This window comes from Amphiura filiformis, chromosome 15 (assembly GCF_039555335.1).
Source record: "Amphiura filiformis chromosome 15, Afil_fr2py, whole genome shotgun sequence".
Taxonomy (NCBI): Eukaryota; Metazoa; Echinodermata; class Ophiuroidea; order Amphilepidida; family Amphiuridae; genus Amphiura; species Amphiura filiformis.
The window spans coordinates 2,043,243-2,070,505 of NC_092642.1; the positions used below are offsets into that span (position 1 = coordinate 2,043,243).

Consider the following 27,263-nt stretch of genomic DNA (forward strand, 5'->3'; position numbering starts at 1 on the left):
TATTACTTCGCTAGCTTATTGAAACAAAGTTAGTACACGAATATATCAGAAGGTTTGATATAGTCAATGTGCATGTGGATATTACATCGACTCAGACCCCTTAGCTATATCGCTATGCGTTATATGAGAAAGGACACCACAGCTGAAACTTACATCAATAGCTTTAGGTCCGATACCACGGTTTCATAATCTAAATATATTATAAAACTGAACTACTCATGTTAAAATTTTCAACTTAAAACTTAACTTTCTACGATAAAATTGAAGTTTACCTCTTTGATCGGTATGGTAATGATAAGTTTTTTCACCGGCCAACAGTTGGTCATCCAACCATCCCTGGGCCTCAAGGATGAACAGATGATTAATTGTGTTTTCAACTGATTGCGTGTCCCAGGTTAAAGAAGAAATAAAACAAACAAACAAACAAACACATCATCCTCTATTTAATTTCCAAAAACGGCTTGTCTCTGTCGTTTCTTTCATGTTGCATTGTTTCAATTTCAATGTGCTATTGCCAAATACGGTTTTAAGAAGCCGCATTTGGCAGCTTTTTGTATTAACTCTATACTGTACTCACAACATGTGACGTTGTGTGGAAGTAAGAAAAAACCCAACATATTTTGATTCGCGTGAATAACAAAGTTGCTTATGCAGAAACAGAATGCCTTGAACATTGTGAACGGAAGTAGGTAAAATCTGTGGCGCAGGTCACGAACATGCTTTTTGTCCATTGTACCTTATCATAATTGTACTAGTATGCTTAAGAGACTCCTGTCATTGCCGTGAAATACGTATAGATGATTCTGGTGAATTAACATTTTTGTCAAAGTTTTCTCAACCTTCAGACTTTTCGAGATGAAGCAATAAAACATACAAGTTGAAGCTATATACAGTGCGCAAAAGAATTAAGGTACCAGTTATGTTTATCCTAGTATATCCTAAACAAAGACATAATTGGAACCAGCAATCAATAGCTGCATCATTTAGTTCGAATCTAAGACCTCATTCTTTGAAATCGTTCAAGAAATAAAGACACCTGGCCAACCAAAAACCCAAGACAGATGTAAATTAGCACGATAAAACTAGCGTCGTGCTTTCATTAGAGAGCTAAAGAGTACAGGTATTGGCTTTTTTTTTTTCATTTTGACATATTTGTCTTTGTTAGGATATACAGGGGTGAACATTACTTGTACCTTAACTACTTAGTGCAATGAAGTTGAAGCTATACAACTAAGCTAAGCTTCACTTTAAAGTTGAAGCTATACACAGTAAACTGAGCTATAGACCAGTTACTCTACATTTTCTCTATTATTCCTCATTGCACTACTCTGGGTACTTCCGTCAGCGAAATACCGTAAAACCTCGTCTAAAAGCATGTAGAGTGCTTTTGATGAAAGCTAAAAAATAATCCAGGCGCCCTCCATCCACAAAATTATAACATTATGGAGTTTGAGCGAATAAATTATAGATACAAGCGTTTACAATCAAGTATTAGTGTAAGACCGATCTATTATTACATTGGCATATTAACAACTGCTTCGCATTTAATTTGCTTTGATCAAAAATGCTGTATATGCTTGTAAACGATGTTTTACGGAAATCTTGAAATCTGTTATACCACTGTGGAAGTTTGAAAAAGGTCTTCACCATATGGAGTTATTTTTAATGGTATTTGGTCATATTCCCTCTTTATTGTTTCACAACTGGAGTGCGTATGGAAATTATTCAATATTCATTTTGAAACCCTTACTCCCTCTGTAGTCGGTTTTAGCTAAACTTCCAAATGGGCAGTGTGGGTTTTAAATGGAACAGTCAATGCTCATGTTTTTTTGCCGAATGTCAGAATTTCTAGCTCATGAATTGTCAAAATGTCAATGTACGAAAAGTTTTTACACATTTTCATGACAAAATTCCACTTTCAGCTTATCCAGAACGGCAAGGCTGACTCATACACGTATAATAATGGAGTTCCAATAAATAAAATAAAAATGGTAAATTATTAATGTTTGGTTTGTATCAAAACCTTTCATATCCACACTCAACAAGAGACTGCACTTAAAGCCATATTATAACATTTGCTGAGGAGGACGCCCTCACTGAATTTTTAAAATTCCCTTTTTTACACGATTAAATTGTACTTTATTTTGAATAAAACGCCGGAACCGGCGCTTTATTATTACGATGGAATTATTAGTCGAACGCATACACGATGTTCATAACACACAGTACGTACACGGCGTGCCGGACGGTGATATACACAACAAAGGGTCGTACCACAACATGACCGAAGGAGTGGTACGTATTGGCGACATGTGCGCTGGTAGTAAATTCCAATTTTCTTTGCTTTGCCGTAGTTGTTCGGCTCAAAAATAAAGGGATATATCTGACAGTAAAAGCTAACATTTTATGGCAAAGAAATGCTAATCTATTTTGTTTGAAAATGTTATAATATGGCTTTAATGAATATTTGTCCTCAGTGTTTCCATCAGGAAGTTTACATAATCCTTGTCATCACAATTTACGAGGTCGGTGAACCTAAAGGTCGCTGGCTTATTGGACAGTTCAATTAAACGTTTATCACTTTAAGAATGATTAAATGACACCTCTTACATACGATCCATATGAGAATTTACAGCCTTTTAGGGGCTCCTTTTGCCACACGAAGCATGATGAATATGTAAAAAAATAACTGAAATTCCACTCTGCTGTAAGATTTTAAAACGATGTTCTGAATAAAACATTAATTAATCATTAAAACGGCGATTTCCAGCATGTTGTCAATGATAAAAATACGGGGATAAAGAGAAAAAAGAAAGAAAGGACGACGCCGAAGCCGAAGAAGAAGACAAAAAAAGAAGATGATGAAGAAGAAGAAGAAGGAGGAGGAGGAGGAAGATGAAGAAGAAGATTAAGAAGTAGAAGAAGAAAGGAAAAGAACAAGGAAAAGAAAAGGAAATAAACGGAGAAGAAGACACGAACTGGCAACTTCGGATGATACACGGATAAAGGTAATAATAATAATAATAATAATAATAATAATAATAATAATAATAATAATAATAATAATAATAATAATAATAATAATCAGGTGTGTAGTGGTGAAGTGATTGTAAAAACACCATTGCATTGGTGAGTTTTTACCATCACTTCACTAATTTATTTTGTAAAAACAATCTGTATTATTTAAACAGTAAAACTTGTTTCGGGTAGGAATTTTCATGAAGCAAAAAATACATTCTTTTGTTTTTCATCGCAACAGACAATCATACTTTTAACATGACTAATTGAAGTCACACACCAGACTAAGTAAGGGTCATTATTTAGGTCAAGTCTGCCTATCGGTGATATTCAGGTGGTCATTTTAAGTGGCTTTCACTTTTTCAGTTCAGTGCTTATAGTGTAGTTCAAAAGCATTCAAGGGCTCAGATTCAATGTGCAGAAACTAAACGGCCCACACATGAATCAAATCAATCATTTTTGCTTATGTTTATTTGATTCTTTAAATACGGTTAATGTCCATTTAGTGTTTTTAAAAATATTTTGCAGCAACCTTATGTGCTAATATAAAAATCACAAGATTTATGGAGGATACTCCTCGGTTAAATAATAATAACAAGACAAATTATTTTCAAATTTATTTAGAAATATTGAAAAATGAAAAGAATGGGTAATAGAGAGGTATTGGCATCCATTAATAGGGATATATTGGCATCCGTTAGCAAGGGTTCAGGCAGGTCGGAGCCTTGAGGAGCACGTGTGGCGATAAGACGCTCGGCTCATAATCCATAGGTTGCGAGTTCGAACCCCATTTGTGTCAACGTGCTTTGTTCTTGGGCAAGGCACTTTATCCTCATTGCCTTCGGGGGTAGGGTATGATGGGAATGGATGTGAGTTTTTTACCATCACTGCACCAGTAATTTATTGGTTTTGTAAAAACAAGCTGTATTATTTGAGCAGTATAAAACTTGTTTCGTGTTGCAATTTTCATGTAGTAAAAAATGAATTCTTTTGTTTTTAACAGACAATCATACGTTAACATGACTAATTGAAGTCACACACCAGACTAAGTAAGGGTCATTATTTAGGTCAAGTCTGCCTATCGGTGATATTCAGGTGGTCATTTTAAGTGGTTTGCACTTTTTTCAGTTCACTGCTATAGTGTAGTTCAAAAGCATTCATGGGTTCAGAATCAATATGCAGACACGCCCACACATGAATTAAATCAATAATTTTTGCTTATGTTTATTTGCTTCTTTAAATATGGTTAATGTCCATTTAGTGTTTTATTTTTATTCAAAGCATGCAAATATTTGCAGCAACCTTATGTGATATTATAAGAATCACAAGATTTATGGAGGATACTCTTCGGTTAAATAACAACAAGAAAATATGCTTTTGCTAATTTTATTTTAGAAATTTTGAAAAATGAAAAGAATGGGTAATAAGGATGTATTGGCATCCCTTAATAGGGATATATTGGCATCCCTTAAAAAGGGTTAAGGCGAGTCGGAGCCTTCAGGTCATATTCCGTTTGGGTGACTTTGCTTAAATAGTACAGTTTATATGTAGAGTAATACACATTGATCTTTAATATAGGAAATGAGTCAAGGTAGCCACTGGTCATATTTATATTCCCATAGATATTGCAGTAATTGACTTATGACACATTTTCACTATTTCCCCCTCTCAGTGAAAATCATGCACATGGGAGAAAAAGTAAATAATAATAATGATGATAATTCATATTACATGTTAAGGCAACAGTAAAACTTACTGTAGAGATTCATCAGGTGTTTGTACAAAACCAATAAATTCGCGGTGAAGTGATGGTAAAAAAACTCACCAACTTTGTCAAAACGATCTGTATTATTTGAACAGTAAAACTTGATTCGTGTTGCAATTTTCATGTAGCAAAAAAAATCCTTTGTTTTTCACCGCAACAGACAATCATACTTTAACATGACTAATTGAAGTCACACACCAGACTAAGTAAGGGTCATTATTTAGGTCAAGTCTGCCTATCGGTGATATTCAGGTGGTCATTTTTAAGTGTTTGGCACTTTTTCAGTTCATTGCTTATAGTATAGTTCTAAAGCATTCATGGGTCCAGATTCAATATGCAGAAACTTAACGGCCCACACATGAATTAAATCATAAATCTTTATTTCTTTTTTTTTTTTAAATATAGTTAATGTCCATTTAGTTTTTGAAATTCAAAGCATGCAAATAATTATTTGCAGCAACCGTATGTGCTATTATAAGAATCACAAGATTTATGGAGGATACTCTTCGGTTAAATAACAACAAGACAATATGCTTGTGCTAATTTGATTTTCAAATTTATTTAGAAATATTGAAAAATTAAAAGAATGGGTAATAGGGATGTATTGGCATCCCTTAATAGGGATATATTGGCATCCCTTAAAAAGGGTTAAGGCGAGTCGGAGCCTTCAGGTCATATTCAGTTTGGGTGACTTTGCTTAAATAGTACAGTTTATATGTAGAGTAACTACATTGATCTTTAATATAGGAAATGAATCAAGGTAGCCACTGGTCATATTTATATTCCCATAGATATTGCAGTAATTGACTTATGACACATTTTCACTATTTCCCCCTCTCAGTGAAAATCATGCACATGGGAGAAAAATGAAACCTATTACAATGAGCCTTGAGATATCAAGAAGTGAACCCAAACCTTTTCCTACGAGTGTGGTGTTTGTTTGTTTTCAGTATCTGAGTACACACACCGCTAGCGCGGTGGCCCCTCCGACTCGCCTTAAGCCCGACTAATAATTACACAACCTAGGATACAAATTAATACTAATTTGTGACTTTAAGTGTTTTACTAATGTTAATTTCGGTACTCCATTTTGAAGTATATTTTTCATAGTTGCTGGCAACCCTTTAAGTTTTGTAAGACGAAAATGTCAAAGCTATTTAAGAGCGGTGGTACAGGTGTATGACTAAGATGGACTTGATGTTATCGATTTGATATTCAGTTCTGAAAGGTGTAAAATTTTATTCAAGGAGGCGTGACTTTGAATTAGAACGTGTAGGTTGTTGAGATATGTTGGTGAAAATAACGCAAAATAAATAGAGAGAGAGGTGAAAGAAAGAAAGAAAGAAAGAAAGAAAGAAAGAAAGAAAGAAAGAAAGAAAGAAAGAAAGAAAGAAAGAAAGAAAGAAAGAAAGAAAGAAAGAAAGAAAGAAAGAAAAAAAAAGAAAAAAGAGGAAGAAAGAAAGAAAGAAAAAAGAAAGAAAGAAAGAAAGGAAAAAAGAAAGAAAGAAAGATGCAAAGAAACAAAGAAACAAACAGTAAATAGTAGAGAACAAAGAAAATACTTCAGATTTTGTGCATAGCATTTACTAGTTTATCCACATTGAGTATAATTATTAAAACAGAGTGATCAGTAGAAAATATCAAGGTCGAGGTAAACTTGCCAAAATTGATTTTAAAATAGAAAGTGAAGCATAAGTATATCTAGGATGTTATCAGAAAATGTAGCGTTTAATGTGAAAAAAATCATTATCTTATAATCAAATCCATATTTTTTATCAGTATTTTACCTTAAATCCATAAGCTTTGACATGACGTAAATTTCAGTGAATATTGATAGTGACTTAGCCAAGTATCGGACGGCTATGTGATGTGCTACAACAAATAGAGGTCAGTCAACACTTTATTCCGACTTGGTTGCATTATGTCTTCTTTGAACAAATATGATGTAGACAAGAAGTAACGTCTCCATCTGATCTTCTGTTGCATTCAAAAGAGGATAGAGTAAAATATATTAATATTTGGTACATAAATTAAGTGCTTTGTATTGTAGGAAATAACCCTCCCCTTAATGAATGACCATTATCATAATGGCCAGAAAGAAATTGCTGCTTCGACTGCATATCCCAAATTTGGCATACAATCTACCCTTTCGGGATAATGGTCATTCATCAAGGGGTATACTATACTTTACTGCACAATTTTAGAAGCTGCTTTAACATTCGCCTTATTTTTAGGGATGGTACAACCCCTAACGGTGCACACCTGCTGCAATGAAACACTCGAGTGACCCGCCGCAAATAGGGACCATAAATAGTTTCCTACTTGTTGCAATTAAACGCTCAAATGAACCGCCACATATATAGTGCACACATCTTGAGACAGGATCAAGATTTGTTCAAATCATCGTTTTTCCTTTAACTTTTAGTCTCTAATCAGCTCTGACACGAAACGAATTTGTAGTGAATATTGTCAATGACTTACTATGGCAAGTGTCTAAGGGCTATGTGATGTGCTATAGCAAATAAAGGTCAGTCAACACGTTCCTCAACTTAGTTACATTGTGATGTCGGAAAAAAACCGTCTCGATCTTGCATCTGATTTATGTCTTTCAAAATGCATTCAAGGGTAGACAACGTGTAGAATATATAAATATTTGGTACATGACGTCTGGAATTACACTAAAGGTGTGCTTATACTATATCGCAGAAGCTAATATTAATTTGTATTTAATTTCTTTACATTGAAATCAATCTCTCTCAGAGGCATAACCGACTTCGGCGTCCCATGAAGTAAAATGCCCTGTCATCCAAATTTAAAAGCATTAAAAAAGGAGATTTTCATTATTCTGCCCGACGATTGAAAATGAAAAAAAAAATCCTACGGGACACCCCCTCCTAATAATCCGTAACTTATTGCAAAGATATACTTCTCAAAATTAATTAAATGTTCCAATACACCAGGGATTACGGTCACATTTTTAATCACCTCTGATCGCATTCAGCGTTTGCTAAACTGCAGTGCCAATATGTACATTCAACCTACATCGTTCCAATAATAATACATAATGCTCTGTACAGAATGCGCGATGATTTCACAAACAGTGCATCAGTATTAGGGTCTGCTTATTGTGATTATAAATGCTCATTGTCTAAATAGCAGACTTGTTGTATTGGAACCCACCTTGAGTATGAGTACGGGTCCCGATCCATGAGTACGGGTACGGGTTCGGGTCCCAGGTGATGGGTACGGGTGCGGGTGCGGGTCCCAGGTCATGGGTACGGGTACAGGTCCCATGCAGGCCGTAGGTACAGGTACGAGTACGAGTCCCTAGCCATGAGTACGGGTACGGTTCCGAACCCAATATAGGGTGCGAGTATGGGTACGGGACAGGAGCCATGGGTACGGGTACGGGTATGGGTACTGAAATTAGGACACGAGTACGGGTACGGGTCCCAGTATGGTCGGGTACGTGTCATGGGTAGGAGTACAGAAATTTGGACTGGAATTCCTGTGTGTGTCCCATTATGGGTATGGCTATAAACAAAACAAAACCACTGTTATTGGTGTAAACATTAATTTATTGGCAATACCCTGCTATAAAATACACTCTTTGATGTTATTCAAAACTACAAAAAATTAGTATGTCATAATCATATAAACATACATTTGAAGTTGTTTTATGTGTCATGAGTTGCTGTGACATTTTTATTTGCTAACAAAGATACTTTAAATTTGCAGTAATATTGTAGAATTGTTTTTTTGGAATTAAGTACATAAAGAGATGCAATATTAATGGTCTTAGTGAATCTAGAAGGTGGCAATATTTGGGATGCAAGTGAAAAAACTATACATGTATGTCTGTGTATGGACACACAGACTACGCAATGCTAACTTCAACATACATATAACAGTATGAAGCTTTTATATATTTGTCGTGCATCTTTTAAACCAGTTTTCAAATTACATGATTCTCACTCAACTTTATGCCACACCACTCCACGCCATACATAAATTCTGCCAGTCACATTTCCCCAATATGAAATTTTTTTAAAGTAAAATTGTAATTTTACTTCATTAAAGTTTGGCGGAGGTGGGGTTCGAACTCACGCCGCGGCGGCGGACTGCTTTGGATACACTATGAACCCAGCGCCTTAGACCACTCGGCCACTTGTCTTCTTGGAATTCATTTGAAACTTATTTGAAGATATAATCGCAACTTCAACATATAGGCCTACCACGTGACAAGCAAAGGCAGAAAACGTACCATATTTTGGAATTTTATTTGCCTAAAAACATTTATGTGTATTATTAGCGCTCAATTATTGTTAACTGCGTGTTTTATACAAACAAAATCCAATAATATACATGATAACTGGGCGTCTGTATGGACAATACATTATATCGATTTTGACACGTGCTTGTGTCTCAGTACATTTCCATGGTCAGTAAAATACTATAGAGGAAAACCTACCATTTTCTTGTATACACGTTCGATGTTTTTATCAATTACATAAAAAATCCATTTTAGACCCCAAATGTTTTTCAGGAAATAAAAGATTAGATCACCATAAAAACGAAACAGTAATCTTTTGCCGGGTCTAATGTAATATTCACATAGGATTTTCAACGTTTTTTCTATCCTTATTTTTGTTCAATTAACAAAATATTTTGGCGTATATAAAATTGAAATAAAATTCTCTGCTTCTTAAACGACATCAAATGTGCCACAATTGGGTATCACGAATCGTTATATATGATGTGCAGTTAATATTCATATTTTCTTTTATACAGAGGATGCTTCAGTTTTGACAGGAAAAATATTTTCTTGAAAACCCTCTCACTCGGTTATTTTAAAAAGGTAACCACGCTTCCCTAGAATGTGCAATAAATTAGCATTAAAATTTTTCTTATTCTAACAGCAAGCGTTTCTAGAATGTATTATGGCGAAATGTGGTGTAACTTTATGCCAACATTTATAGAATGGAAGTATTGTTCCGATACGCAGTCGTGTCTCTATCGCCTGATATAACACGGGAAATATAGCATTATTGTAAGTGGATCAACGATGCGGTATTTTACCATACTTGAAACATGGCTATGTAACTGCAGGAAAACGTAACTCTTCGTCTTTAGTATATATAAATAAATCTCCTTCACGAAACATATACTTACGAAGCATATTTCAGAAAACGTCATCGTGAATAGCATGTTCCAATACACCAGGGATTACGGTGTCATTTTCAATCACCCCTGATCGCATTGAGCATTTGCTAAATTGCAGTGCCAATATGTACAATAAACGTTCATCTTGGGAATAATAATACAATGTGCGATGATTTTATAAGCAGTGTATCAGCCGTATATATAGTAGCAGTGGTTCTGCTTATATGATTATCAATGTTTGTTTTCTAAATAGTTATTTCGCAGAAGGTTTTTGAGGTGATCGATATTGCTGCTACGGCTGATTGTACGTATCTTTTTAGCACAGTTTTAATCACATTTAGACACTCAATGACATCTTATGTAATTAGTATTTCAGTTTCAGTTTCTAGATACTTTTAAGTATTTTACTATTAAAATAGTAAATATCAAAATACCATATACGTTTGACCCATCTTTTAAACTAGATTCACCACTATCCCAAACGTATTGTCATTTAACATGCGATTCAATAACATTTGGATAATAAAAGTATTACTTTGAGACCGAGTCGTGTCTCCATCTCCTAACATAAACAGAGATAGCATTAGCTGAAGTGGAGCAACAAGGCAACGTTTTACCATAACTGGAACATGGCTAGTATGATGTTCGTCTTAATGTATAGAAATAGCCCCGTTTCCTTCAATAAACATATACTCATGAAGCATTTTTATTTCAGGAAACGCCGTCGTAAATAGCATATTCTAAAACACCAGATATTACGGTTTTATTTGCAATCACATCTGATCGCATTAAGCCTTTCCTAAATTACAATCCCAGAGCAAAATGTGTTAGGACATCATGTATGTGAACAGTTGGCCAGGGTTGAAATTATACTAAGTCCATTCAGTATTCGACATTGTCGGAGACGAGAAGAAAGCAGCCTACTCATTTTCCCATAATTAGGACGTGGCTATGTATCTGCAGAAAACCAAAACTTTTCGTCTTTAGTATATAGAAATAAATCTCCTTTACGAAACATATACTCACGAAGCATTTTCAGAAAGCGCCGCTGTGAATACAATTTTCCAATACACCAGGGATTACGGCTTCATTTTCAATCATCCCTGATCGCATTGAGTGTTTCCTAAATTACAGTGCCAATTTGTACAATAAACCTTCATCTTGGGATTAATAGCACATAATGATCTGTACAGAATGCGCGATGTTTTCATAAACAGTGTATATGCAGTAGTAGCAGTGGGTCTGCTTATATGATTACAAATGCTCATTTTCTGAATAGATATTTCCCAGACGGTTTGTGAGGTGAAGGAGACGATATATTGCTACGACTGATTATTCGTATCATGTAGCAGAATACTGCATATCACTCGCAGTTTTAATCGCATTCAGACATTCCATCGCGTCAGTGACATCATATTTAGTTTAAGTCATTTAAGTTTTCTTCTCGATACTTAAATACGTTAAGACATGTATATTACAATCATATGTTCCACCATTCAGCATTGTCAACATTGCTTAAGGGGAGCGGTAATATTTGAAATGCATAAACTATGACACGTTGGAATCTATTGCTATCCATGCATTTGTATACACGTCTCCCCCATTTTGAATTAATTTGCTCCATTGGTACAATGCCATACTCTTTAAATGTAACATATCCATGGTTTAAAAATTATAACCCAAAGTCAAAAAGAAGTATACCGAGGTTTGTGATTTGGTTGTGAGGAATACATTAAGTGATATTCAAAATTGTCATTACTGTTGTAATATTATAAGCTTTCAGCACAACAATAACAACAATTGTTTTCTGATCAATACAATTCAAATATACACACTTATGGAAATTTCCATTGATAACAATGGACATTGAATAATCATTCAAAATACACACTGTATCGATTACTAACACTCGGGCAGTAAAATTAGAATGTTGACAATATATAGCTACAACTGATAATACCTATCAATCAGCGCACAAAATTGTTGCAGGGAGCGGGGTGTGTAAAAAGCAACTTTTTGCGCACAATTGTTACCCTATATCTTTAAAGATTTAACACTACTTATAACGTGCTTGTAATGTCAATTACGTTGTCACATCTCCCTTCGACGTGTTTGTGGTGTCCACATTGACTTCCGTTCAATTCTGTGACAAATTGCAATCCATTGTAATCCATGTATTTGTATGCATAATACTCGCCCACATGCATCCGAGTTTCTACTCAATACCTTCTACATGTGTTAGGTAATATATAAAAAAGTGGATGGACCAATTTATTACATTACCTTTTAACCTTACATGGAATCACGTTTTGATTTCGATTGCTCCTGAAGTCGGGGAAATTTTAATAACCAAACTGCTGGAGCAATAAATATTTTAAAAGGGAAATTGAAATGTGTATTGCAGTAGACAACAGAAGTAGACAATACTCATGATCATGAGATGGTCCACCACCACGCCAGTAATATATATATATAATAAATATATCATATCAGGTATAACATACCCCAGTAGTGGCAAAGCATTCTTCTGATGTTATATCTTAATTTATGCAATGCGATAAAACAGATGAACAAGGTTGACAATCTTGTCACCCAACTAATTTTGCTTATTTTTTATAACAGGGCATTTGACTCGTATTCATGGACAGCCTGTGTTCGTGGGTTCGATCTCTGCAGTGGGCAAAGTGCTTCACCTCCCTTGGCTCACCCACCTAGGTTTAATAAGGAGGATGATCTAAGTGCTTAGAAGAGCTCATGTTTAAGCGAAATGATTCTGATGCGCATGTACCTCAGACGTACACAATATGAGGATCAGCTAGGAGTGCTAGTGCTACGGTGAAGTGCAAGTTAAATCGCCAAAATCTGTTGCCATTTTTTATCTATAGCAGGAGTGCATCTGCTTCATAATACAATAATTGTATTACTAGCGCATTATATTGAATCACAAGTTATTAATCACAAGTTAGCAATGCTTAGTACCCAATACTCTTAATGGTTAAAAGATATATTCGAATGTCTGTGAATCTTGATTTGCAGAAACTCATTTGTACATTTGTGTCATATATTTATTATGAAGCCAGATATAAAGTTCATATACGACTAAAATTGACAATTACTTGGTACATATAGCACAAAATAACAATAGGTTCACAGGTTATTTCAACACTTTCACCGGCTACTTGAATACTGGACTGTGATTTGAGACCATAAGCGAGATCATTATATCTATCATGTCTATATATCTATAGAAATTCTAGCTAGATTTCTCTACAGAACATTTTGAGAGTGAGTAAAAGAAATGATAAGTCTAGTTCACAATTGCTCTCATTTGTTGTATTGGCCCTACCTGTATTCTCATTTGTAGTATTGGCCCTACCTGTATTCTCATTTGTGGTATTGGCCCTACCTGTATTCTCATTTGTGGTATTGGCCCTACCTGTATTCTCATTTGTTGTATTGGCACTACATGTATTCTCATTTGTTGTATTGGCCCTACCTGTATTCTCATTTGTGGTATTGGCCCTACCTGTATTATTAGAAACCATGCTAACGTAAACTGTGGGTTAAATTATGTCTATCCGTCTGACCTATTTATATTATCTTTAGCTGGATGGACATTTGCTGAAGCAGAAAACACTCAACGGTTTACTATCAGATGCCACTTCTTGTTTTCTATCAGAGGATGAATTAATAGCATCCCACAATTCACTCTGAATCGGTAATCCAAAGTGACGCCACACAGTAGCCATTTATGGGGGCGAAAACAATAGGATAGCGCTGCACGAAGTCTTTAAAATATGCCGGTATTTACCCTCTCATGGTCGTGGAAAAATTGCTTTTATGAGCCAATATTAGGCAGTACTAAGGGGTGAATTTTATGATAGAGATAATTTATTGTGTCCCTTTCCCCTATATGCTGATTGTTTACAAGTCAAATGAAAAATAGTAAAATACAAGGATATTTAACCCATTCCACACAAAGCAAACATGTAAATAACTTTGATCTGTGTGCAGATCACAATATATACACCTATCAGACTTCGCCATTGTTGCGGTGTCTCCGATGTAAAACTGCGGTGTCCCGAGGTCGGGGGTTCCATCCATTATTTATTGTGTGCTATACAGAATTGTACCCGGAATTGTACACAACAGTGATATTCAATACACAATCATGAGTATTGAATTACGAATTAAATCTCCCGCTCTGGTTCATCTGTGTTTCCGTCAATAGAGGACCGGCCAAATACAGTAAACACTTCTCGGATTGGTGTATAGCGTGAAATGTGGACAAATCTCTTTAAACATTTGTCTTTCAACATAATAACCCTACAACTGTACATAATATAATCCATTTCGGTTGTTTTACTATGATTGTAATAATATTGTTCGCCGTACTGTGGGTGTATCCTTCATTTATTGTCAAGGCATTATAAAAGGATTATACAGCTTTATCCCGTAAGCTGTATAATCCGCTGTCCTGATACTAGGCTAACTCTGTGCAGGCTTACATAATGGTAATACTTGTTACTATATTTGATACGTTTTAAAGTAAGTGGACAAAAATCCTACTTATTCACGGCTGCCATGGCTGCAGATATTTACCACCAAGCGACGTACTTTATATTTCAAATATACAAGACGAAGTTTTTGATTAATTCGTCAGTCGCAGCAGTGGAGTACGTTTCCGAGGAATACGTATTTGAAGGAATATGCTACTAATAACGAAGTCTCCCCCACTGTTATCTCTCAGTGGCCCGATTATATTTGAAATTGGGGTTTAATTAAGGTTCAAACTATTAAACTGTATCTTTATTAGTTAAAATGGAATAACTATTATAGGATATAGCTAACTCTAAACCTTTACGCAACTATGTGAAACTGAACATTGGGAAAAATCACTCTACGCCACTATGTGTTGCGACCAACGAATTTTATATTTGCCTGTCTATTTCAGAATTAATATATGCGAAAACGCCCTCTAGGAAGGTTACAGCAGTCCGAGAAAAGGTCAACTATTATGACCTAGCAGGCGTTGTAATAATTTGTGTTTCGAACAAATTCAAATAATTTGTATATAATAAAAATATTAAATTAAAATGTCCATAACAAGAAGATATGGATAATCAATATGATATTCAGTTTTAGTATTTCAAGAAAATTACCTTTGTCCACTGACCTGACCTGACCTTCCAAGTGCAGCGCCACATTCGACTTTGTGTTTCCTTGCATGATAACAAAATAACTAATCTGCAGTTACCGACCGGACGTATACGTAGTTTATTACCAGCCTGAACAGTCTGTATCTGAAAATAATCTGTAAATAATCATTATATTACTCACATTACAATATAATGATAATGAACTGTAACGCCCCCAAACACCACAGACATTTAAGGGTAGATGCGGTATTGTTGGTCGAAGCAGCCAAAAAATCGATTTTTATTGTCTAAATCAATATATTATTGCAAAATAACACTTTGATGGTTTACAAAAGTTCATTCTACAAATCATATACTTTGGAAACTTGCTTAATTTATTGTTGTTAATGAGTCATGTACATTTTACAAAAGTGTTGTTGTTTTTGCCCTCTTTACAACATAACTCAAGAACCACAGGACTATAAAAGCATTTCTGTGATATTTGAATTCTTCTACACGCTCGCAATGAAATGAGCAATGCAATTTTTGCCGAAGTTCACTACCATTCGCAAGATGTTGTGAACTACCAAATCGTAACACTTTAAAATAGTGTATTACCTTAAATAACAAGACGCGATGTTAATAACAATTGTACACATGCTTATGCGGTGTCCTCTACAGAATATCCTCTTTGATAGTACATAGCGAAACATTCCTACATAACTGAAATAAATTTTATGTGACAAAAAATGACACTTCAGTGTAACTTTAAGAGAGTGCATAATCGATGAAGTCATTTATAAAATGCCATAGGTGGTTACGTGACTGCAATGAAGGTCGGCTTTCAACAGTCGGAAGTTCATGCCTTATCTTCCCGCCATGCTTTGCGGGTGAGTGAGACAAGGGTTTATTATTTCATATCTCGAAGGAACAAAACATCGTTTGACATCGATTATGAGAATTCAATAGCTATTGCGGTACTTTTTTCTACCGTTAATGGCTTCTAGGTCGCCAACACTTTGACTAAAAATTCAGCCTCAGTCAAGTTTCCAACACCTGTTTATGTACAATAGAACATATGGCAAGACTATTTAGCTTATGGCAAGCATCTTATGAAATAGCACTATAAATTGACCAAAAATAGAAGGACATTAATCACTATTATACATTCCAATTCATGTAGTCTGACAAATAGTCAGGTCTGTGTATTTTTACCTGCACAAACCCCCACACCCCCACATTACATACTGTAATCATGGAATTAGATTGTTGCAATTATAATTGAATTGTGGGATTCATATCTGAAATGAAGTAAAATGTTCAGGGAATTTATGGAGGGAGTACAGGTGGTTTTAAGCACTGTGCCGTAGTGTTGCTTCTTAACTATATGTTATATACTCTATTTTTGACGCACTACAATTTATCATGTTTCTAAACGATTTTAAATTATTAATTGGTTATAAATCATTGAACATAAAACAAATGTTATAAATTAAGGACAAGATATCAAATAATTTGTCTGTATTACAAAACACATCTTGCGGAAATTGCAATTGAAATATGTGATGCGATCAAGCAAAATCAGTCGGAACTCGGAAATATTGATTTTGGGATATAGCCAAACAAAGGATATATTTGCTTTTGTTTCCTCTTGTTTTGGAAACTCTTTATTGCTCATATCTTTTGAACTGGTTGTGCAATTTTAATGGGGTTTTCTGCAAAACCTAGCTTTGTAAATGCTTTTTACTATCCTATAAGAAACAAACTGAAAATGTAATATATACGAGTTCCGACTGATTTTCCGACTCATCACATATACTTTGGGCGAGGTATTCAAAAACATCATTTTTCAAGTGTAATACATAATTAATAATATTCCATGAAAGCGCTTTTGAACTGTTCAAAATTATGATATAACTTGAGACAAATTATAGGAGTGTATAAATAGGACGTGTCTCCGTTGGCCATTAATATGCTCTTGTGTGATTACATACACAAAATATAATTATTTCTTTCACACCGGTCAAGCACACAAAGACACTTTTGCTCTGTTTAATACAACTTACAAGTTAAATACCACTAATAGGCCTGGGCGATACATTGAAATACGACGAGTAACTAATTGTTATCATGGCATTCGAAAAGACTGCATTAAAATCGCTGAAATTGATCAAGTTATATAGCCAAAAAAGTACTTATTACAGTTTGATGCTTCAAAATGGTACATTTTCTCTCATTATATGACATTTTTGTTGTAATAGTACCAAAATTCATACGCACGGCTTCGGTTTTTAGTAAATATTCGCCCTATCATATTGTAACTTTCAGCTTCGAGGGCGCACTGTCATTTTAAGGTGTTTACGGTTCAGTGCGTTAAAACAAGAAAAGTCTCAGGTCAACCTATGTTGAATATTTGATGATTTGGCATCTAAATCCTATAGTTTCACCTGATATTAGTGGTATTGAACTGTGAGAGTTCTGAATATGAGAAAATTCCACCCGAAATTAGGCATTTTCCCATTCAAACCCGTGTAATACATAATTAGTGGTATTTAACCTATAGTGTCGTCATACACTGTACCCTGCATTAATTTTATTGACCAATGGTATGCATCATTACTAGCTACGTCGGTAATATGGTGAAGCTTATTGGCTATAATCAATCGCTCAAGGTTTAGCGAGTAAACTATATTTTTCTTCTTATTATTATATTGTACGCCACAAAACTGAGCTGCCATTATACCTTGCTTTATTTTTTGATAAACCTTTAAGGCCTATATCGTAAAACTAATAATATCTGTAGAATGTCTTTATCTCTGTCATTCATCAGTGTATTTTGAACACACAATCCACGTGAATCTGTTGTATATAATTATGTGAATACAGTTTCTGTCGGTTTTAATTAGTTTGGCTTTTTGAAGTGATTTTTGAGTTGTATATTTTACCATTTACATTTACAGTTTGTAAAGTTACATGTCTAATGTGTAAATGAAAGAAATTAGCATTAGATCTACTGTTCAGGCTTTAACATTTTAAGACTTTTCTTCTGAGTAACAACTCCCACTGGTGTATTAATTAAATCACATCTTATAGCGAGAGTCACCTGTACTAACGGGACGAATAGGTCGATCAGCCATGGCTAAAAATGGCACTGCTGATGAAATTAAAGGATTTTCTAACCTTTCTAACTCTCATTATGAACCTTCTTCGTCGTCAAATAATGCATCGTTCGTGTCATTAGCTTGATCGTCTCCTTAGTCTAGGATATGGTATACATTGCGCTATTCCAGTTAACTTCCATACCCCCTCCCCTCCGTTTGAAGGACATGACCTTAACTCAGGTAACCCAATTTGTCATTGGGGGTGTATGGATCAACTGGAATGGTCCATCTTTTCCCGATATTTGAAACTTATCGTTCTTGGGCAGTATTAAGTTCTCGGATATGTCATAAGCTAATATTCAGAGTAAACAGCTTTAAATCAATTAATCCTGACACAATGGTCATACATTACATAGGTTTTGGTAAAATCTTTTATTAACAATGCAAAGACAATACCGTATCTGGGCCTTAAGGTAGTAAATGAAAATAGGTCGTTTTATAACGTGATGGGTTTTTACACATTATATTTGAAATATCATTCTAGTTTTGTACACCTCTGATATGAACATGTCAGAAACGTTCAAGTTGTTCATCGTATTGACATTTGTATGTGACTTTCGCGGTTTTAATTTATTACCGATTATTGTGAAACTACAAAATTGCATTTATTTAAACCGATTGAAACTGACAAGTGCCTTGTACAATGATAGATGATTTCATTTTCTCATCGGCTTATTGACAGAAATGAGGCATTCAAACGTGCAATCAATAGTGGGCATTTTGCTGTTTTAGTTTGAAAATTATATAGGACTTTTATAGTTTTGGTTAGACACAGGTGTGTGTGACATTTGCACAATGCACTACACTGCACTAAATTATTTCACTGTGCACGTTAAAAGGAAATTATACAACAGAGTCAGCTAAATTATTGCTGTTTTGATAACAATTTCAGTAAGTATTTACGAATGTCACATGAAAACTAACTTGTGTGTACTTGCCACGTTTGTTTCGCTCGATCATATCGATAAGACGATATATGGTTCTTTGAAAGTGCTTAATGCCAACGCACTTTTATAATAAAAAAATAGTAAGCAGCAAAACTTAAATACATAGCCACTAAATGAACCTTCTTCTTCATCAGTATTACATCGTGTCATTAACTTGAGATTTTCTTATTAAGTGGGAAAATATACATTTTCTCCTATTTGAAACTTCTGTACTTTTAAAACGGTCACTCTATAAAATTGTTACCATATTTATGGAGCAATTCTATTTGTAAAGGAATACTGGTAATGATTTTGTCGTAGCGGCTACAAAACAAATATGTCAAAATATCTACAAACATAGTATAGGCTACCAATAATGAAATGACATCGGATTTTGGTGGATTCTGGCGTATTACAGATGTTCTTTATAGTATTATCATTTAAAACAAATATAATTATTGCAAAACTGCATTCGTGTGTTAGGATCGTGTAACTTTGCAATATATTCATAGTATCTTCCTGTAGCGACATCTGGTAATTCTTTGTCAATATAAACCACATATTATTGTAGAACCTTATACAACTGCCAATTAATGTCACTATATACCTGCTCGCAACATCACCGGACACAAACATTTTATCTTCTTTGAGGCTATCACAAATCCGACGAGGCCCGAAGCAAATTCACGCAAGTTTCCTCCGATGTATATCAGGTTTGACACTCATATGAAAGTCATATTAACCATTCTATTTCCATGATACAGTCGTATCCCTCAAGGTCTTAACGCTTGCACACGAGCTGGAGCCTTATCGTGTCAAAATTGATCTAATTAAAGTGACTAGCAAGTTATCTTAACATACATTTTATTGCATTTGCGGTTGTATATTCTGCATGCTATGCATTGAACGGGACTATTTTAGCCATGTTATTGTCCAAGCAAGCGATATTTTTAAAGTAAAGTATATTTACATAATATTAGTTCCTCCGTGTATCAATTGATAATGTCGCACTGGCGTTTCGGGTTTAAACATAAACCACGACGAATTGTGACACGATAGCAAGAGAATCAAAGAATAACTTTTTTGAAAACACTTTTAGCACACAACTGGTGACAGTATTCAGACGTAATGACAAGATCGAATCACTCTTGGGCAGTATCAAGTTCTCGAATACTGTCACATGACCGGGTTACATGCTACAAATTCATTGTAAACAGCTCTAAAACAGTCCGAACACACTGATCACACACCTCATAGACTTGTGATTCTATCAAAATCTGCAAACAATATTGGACATTTTTCTGTTTCAGTTGTGGAAATATCTACAACATGGAATACCATGCCAATAAAACAATGTCATCGGATTTGGGTGTACTTGCCACGTTTGTTTCGCTCGATCATATCGATAAGACGATATATGGTTCTTTGAAAGTGCTTAATGCCAACGTACTTTTATAATAAAAAAAATATTAAGCAGCAAAACTTAAATACATAGCCACCAAATGAACCTTCTTCTTCATCAGTATTACATCGTGTCATTAACTTGAGAATTTCTTATTAAGTAGGAAAATATACATTTTCTCCTATTTGAAACTTCTGTACTTTTAAAACGGTCACTCTATAAAATTGTTACCATATTTATGGAGCAATTCTATTTGTAAAGGAATACTGGTAATGATTTTGTCGTAGCGGCTACAAAACAAATATGTCAAAATATCTACAAACATAGTATAGGCTACCAATAATACAATGACATCGGATTTGGGTGGATTCTGACGTATCATAGATGTTCTTTATAGTATTATCATTTTTAAAAAAAATTATTACAAAACTGCATTTGTGTGTTAGGATCGTGTAACTTTGCAATGTATTCATTGTATCTTCCTGTAGCGACATCTGGTAATTCTTTGTCAATATACACCACATATTATTGTAAAACCTTATACAACTGCCAATTAATGTCACTATATACCTGCTCGCAACATCACCGGACACAAACATTTTATCTTCTTTGAGGCTATCATAAATTCGACGAGGCCCGAAGCAAATTCACGCAAGTTTCCTCCGATGTATATCAGGTTTGACACTCATATGAAAGTCATATTAACCATTCTATTTCCATGATACAGTCGTATCCCTCAAGGTCTTAACGCTTGCACACGAGCTGGAGCCTTATCGTGTCAAAATTGATCTAATTAAGTGACTAGCAAGTTATCTTAACATACATTTTATTGCATTTGCGGTTGTATATTCTGCATGCTATGCATTGAACGGGACTATTTTAGCCATGTTATTGTCCAAGCAAGCGATATTTTTAAAGTAAAGTATATTTACATAATATTAGTTCCTCCGTGTATCAATTGATAATGTCGCACTGGCGTTTCGGGTTTAAACATAAACCACGACGAATTGTGACACGATAGCAAGAGAATCAAAGAATAACTTTTTTGAAAACACTTTTAGCAAACAACTGGTGACAGTATTCAGACGTAATGACAAGATCGAATCACTCTTGGGCAGTATCAAGTTCTCGAATACTGTCACATGACCGGGTTACATGCTACAAATTCATTGTAAACAGCTCTAAAACAGTCCGAACACACTGATCACACACCTCATAGACTTGTGATTCTATCAAAATCTGCAAACAATATTGGACATTTTTCTGTTTCAGTTGTGGAAATATCTACAACATGGAATACCATGCCAATAAAACAATGTCATCGGATTTGGGTGGATTCTGATTGATACAGATGTTCTTTATAGTATATCATATTAAAATTGTATAATTATCATAAAACCACGACGAATTGTGACACGATAACAAGAGAATCAAAGAACAAAACCCTTGTAGACACTTTTAGCAAACAATTGGTAACAGTCTTCAGGCGAAATGACAAGATTAAATGACTCTTGGGCAGTACCAAGTTCTCGGATACTGTCACATGACCGAGTTACATGCTACAAATCCATTGTAAACAGCTTTAAAACAGTCCTAACACAATAATCATACATCATATACACTGCAAAAACTCCGGTGTTGAATATGCAATACCGAGCTGGTGTTGAAGCTTCTGGTGTTAATTTACGGTGTTAGATTGTTAGATTAACACCACGTGGTGTCAATACAAGATCTCAAATGTGCACTGCGTGGACTTTTTTGTAGATCTAAGTGATCTATCATTAACACCGAAAAGTGTGGACCTCTCAGAACACCACCCGGTGTTAAAATCAACACCCTCGGTCTCGGTGTTACTTTTAAAAACGACGTTTTTGGAGTGTACTTGCGATCCCAAGCTATTAACAGTAATTAGGTATGAAAACAATATTGGACATTTTTCTCTTTCAGTTTGAAAACAATATACAGGATTTTTAGTTTTGGTCAGACAAACATAACGATGTTGTTTTTGTGTGTGACATATCGCAACACTTTCAAATTGACAATAGCAAGACACTAAATTATTTGCCTATTTGCACGTTAAAAGCAAATTATACAACAGCGCCAGCAAAATTATTGATGTTTTGATAACTATATCAGTAAATATTTATGAATGTCACATGAAAACTAACTTGTATGTACTTGTCACGGTTGTTTCGCTCAATCGTGTCGATAAGACGATATATGATTCTTTGAAAGTGCTTAATGCCAACGCACTTTTATAATTCTTAACATTGAATTAAGTATACCAAATAATAATCGGCAAAACTTAAATCCATAGCCATTAGGGGGTAATTTGCATTGGGTTTAAGAAATAATCATTTCGATTTAAACCGCAGACAGAGTGTAAGTGCAATACGTTTAAATGGCATATTAACATGATTAACTTGACATTATTGCTTTCAATTCACTCTTCCGAATAACAAGAGGCTATTAATAGTCTTATACGTACGAATGTACTTTCCTTTGCATCTCTTTCTTACACCTTATCATGCTAAACAGACATTGGTCTGCTACGGGGGTTGCAGTATTATTGACTATACTGTAATGGTAGCACAGAGAAGAATAAGAAACAAAAACAAACACAGACTAATTACACATTTTAAAATCAATGTCCCTTGCATATCAGTTGCATAGCAGTGGTGGCGCTACAAGGGGAGGGGCGCAAGGGGGAATCCCCCCAAAAAAATTTCTTGCCCCCTCCCGCCAGTTCCCCCCACACACTTTTGAGGCAAAACCCCAAAAATGATAAAGGAAGAGTAAAAATGATCTGGCTTAAATGGGTATGTTACATTTATTTAGTCTCTTAAATTAAACCTATTTCTTGGTCTGAAAACAGGTCTCTTGAATTCGGCAACCTTAGGTTATTTTCTTTAATGGACAATTTATTTTTTTATCATGAATCTTGTTTTGGATATATGTTAATCATTATAATAGCTCGCAATTTGCTGAGTGTCTTTAATTTTTTGCTGTGAGGTTTCTTAATTATAAAAAGCAATTAATTAATCACTTTTCTGAAATTTCAATTAATAACTTTCTTCATATATTATTATTTTCTGTAAAACATTTAATAAAAAGTATACTTTAATGGTTGATTTAAAGCTAAAAATATATTGCGTAAGCCTGTGTGCAATGCATTGTGGGATTGATATTCCCTGATCAAGCAAAGTGTTGCCAGATTGGTCACATTTCCTAACTTGGGCATTTGTCTGGACTGATCACCATGTACCATTAATAGAGAGCAAACAAAATAAAACAGCCGCTTCTTAAAAATAGGGCGCAAATAAATTACTTTTTATTTAATATAAAATAAGCTCTCCAAATGTGGAATGTAATGTTCAGATATTCTTCTGTGTACAAGCGGAAGCAGCTTTTCAATTTAGACCAACGATCCATCATTTGTTCTCTACTACCCTACGGTAAAACGTGGTTTGATGTCTTGTTTGCCCGTTTATCTGTGTTGTCCTTTTGTTATAGGTCAACATCTTTTAGGTCACCTTTTTTACTTGTTTTGTAGAGATCCTTTTGGGTTTTACCGGGCTTTTATTACTTTGAACTACTTGTATTGGATGGACACCTATCGTCATTTCATTTTTAGCTGAATGTACCCTCCGTCGTCGAGCGACGAGGACTGATTTCTCCACATCAGTTTCCAAAGCAGTTCACCTCATTGGTTAAAATTCAGTCGCTCAAACGATTGCGTAAATGACCTCGTAAATTGAGCGGTGTAACTTGTTGTGAATTTGCTAAGCATATCTTATAGATTTAATTAATTAAGTGTCTGTATTTTCAATGCATTGTGCGAATTTTTACAGAAGTGCATTTACCTCGACTTTTATATAATCGGCCAACTGAACTCAAAGCATTTTCATAATAAATTTTGATCATGTTTTATAACACCTTTAAATTTTCTAAGTAGTGCTTTCCATCGTATGGGAACAACCATATGGAAGTGTGTTAATTATTTAACGGCTATTGCATTTGCAGCCTCATTTGACAAAGTATGTTGCAACTTATTGCAGGCCCCCTAGTCGTCGTTCAGGCAGACTGTTCATTAATTGTCGCGCCTTATAATGTAACATTCAAAATTCAGTAAAATTACAAAAAAATATATACAAATAAAATTAATTACTACCAAATCAATTTTAAAATGAACTATTATTGATGTTATTTGAATATTTTCATGTAAATTTTGGAGCTTTAATTGCAGACGACTTTCGCAATGGAAAGAATAAATTATTTATGGCGCCTTTTTTCTTCTTCTTTTGAGACCCTGACATACTGAGGTAACATGATCTACAAAACAGTATGCAGACGAGCTGATTATAACACGGAGGCCTCAACATGTTTTGCATCTCTTCGGCTTATTGCCCTTAAGTAACAGGTGGAACGCGTATTACCAATGTTTTTCAACACTCATGCTAGTTAGCTGTGATAATATTATTTTAATTACCTTATATCTTTGTGTTTTTCATATTCAGGTGCCTCATTTAATAATGGGAATCAGGATAACGGAAGTACTATTGGATATTTTCTGTTGTTGTTGCGAGAGTTGGAGAAGGAAGTTAAAACAGTCCGAATCAACAACAGCTATTGTTTCATCGCCTTCAGAGACGCATGACCTTAATCACAAAGCAGATAACGGAAATAGTGCAGTTTCATTTTGGGTAACCAAATCTCCAACTACTACTACAGAAATACGCAGGGTTCAACCAAGTAAGTTTGTACAATGATGGCGTTCATGCAGTCAAGTGATGATAGTGCATGTTGAGGGAGTAATTACAAAACCTCATATAAATGCTACATAATATAGAAACAGGACACAATTCTGCTTTTAATATCTATTTATATAAAGTTTGTACTTTCGATATTGTGCTTAATGATTTTCTTTAAAGTGATCTGATCACCGCTCTCCATGAACACCATCAAAGATGTGACCATGTGTTGTAGCAGTTTGAATAATTAATGTATTCTATATAATAAGATCAAGGACTGAAAAAGAGCCGAATATGAATACGATAAGATTTCCAAGGATGATCTTAGACTGGAAAAACTACATTACTGAGTACCTAACATTAAGGAGACAATTATAAGTTATAGTTTTAATTTTTAAGATTAACAAAACATTTTGGTCGATTAATTCGAATAAAAAATGTAAACGTTTTCCGTGTTGAAAGTGTGAGTATAATGATGAAATGAAATATATAATGATGAAATGAAATAATAAAATTACAATAAAATAATAATGAAGAAGGGGAGCAAAGAAATTTTGGCTCAAGCGAGATTCGAACCGGCACCCTCTGGTTTGTGAGACCAGTGCTCTACTATCTGTCATGCCATGTCTCTTCATTTTTAAGCGGTGTTCGCTTAAGTCGAGTACTCAAATGCTCTACTTTAATATCATGCTGTGCTATAATTGAGACAATAGGTAAAGTATAGCTGCTACTAACATATTAGACTGACAGAAACAGGTTAGACCGCCCTCAGCGTCCACATACGTAATGACACACCCTCTCAAAAGTCTCAATATATAGGTTTCCATGGTGTTTTGATGCATACAGATGTGTTATCCGATAGTACTAGCGGTTCTCGTACTTTCCATTATGCTCACCAGAATACAAAGCGGACATTACTAGCATAAATATCACAAACAACAAAATCCAGTCTATATCGTGTCATGTTTAACTTATTTTTATTTATTTTTCTGTTTTCATTTTCCCACTCTCCATCTATTATACAGGCGGAGATTCATATTACAGTGATGACAGTTCATCTTCGAAAGAGGAATTATCCCGTTCCGCGGAGGATTTACGTCCACATAGTGGCCTTATGGTAGAAAAAGACCTTCGTCCCCGCAGTAATAGTGCAAGACATTTGTCCCGTTCCCGATCGCCAAATAGAAATCCTGATAGAAAAGTGTCTTCTTCCAAGGACACGTCTCCAGTCAGATCACCCCATGGTTCACCATCTAAGTCTCCACAGCATGCCAAATTAGCACCTAAAAGAAGCTCCGAGGGTGCTTATCATAAGGAAATAGGTCATATTCAACCAGAGCTGTATATAACGGAGGCGGTACAAACAAAATACATAACGCCTACCACATCTTCTAAAAGTCCTAAAAATAAGAAAGACGAGTTGATGGAAGAGTGCTTTGGAACGATGTCGTTTTCTGTCAAATATGATCAATCTAGGTAGGTAACCATGGTAACTGTAGAAAGTCAAACTGATCAACAGTAAAGTTGTTCAATTGTTCACATTGAGCTTTCATCAAAACAAATGTTGTCCCAGTGGATTGGATATTAGAAACAAAAACCATGTATAGACCATCTGGGTGGTAGAATAATACTAGTACCCTGGGCAGAATGGGCTACCCCCGTTTTTATTAACACCACAATCCTTACGACTAGGTGAATGTTGGTTTTTATACGTTTTGAATTTTGACTTGTAGCTTGGAAATCTGGGATTGCAAAAAGGGTGCGATTTTGGCTTACCATTTTTCCTAACAAGTATTATATCAGAATTTTGTTGCTGAGTCTTAATGTTCGAAAGTGATGCATGGAATATTTAACAAAGGCCTTCACTGGATAATTGCAAGCTTATGTTGTCATGACAAATCATATCAATATAAATCCGGCATTAATATACTATAATAAT

The 27,263-nt window shown here is 34.9% G+C and overlaps 1 protein-coding gene across 1 annotated transcript in view; it reads left to right on the forward strand.

The window, feature by feature from the left end:
• Positions 1 to 27,263, forward strand: part of LOC140171139 (synaptotagmin-15-like) — a 145,925-nt gene that overhangs the window by 111,470 nt on the left and 7,192 nt on the right. The window contains 2 exon segments of the mRNA XM_072194320.1: positions 25,091 to 25,325; positions 26,350 to 26,800. Coding sequence (XP_072050421.1) covers positions 25,106 to 25,325; positions 26,350 to 26,800 — 671 coding nt within the window. The 5' untranslated portion in view covers positions 25,091 to 25,105.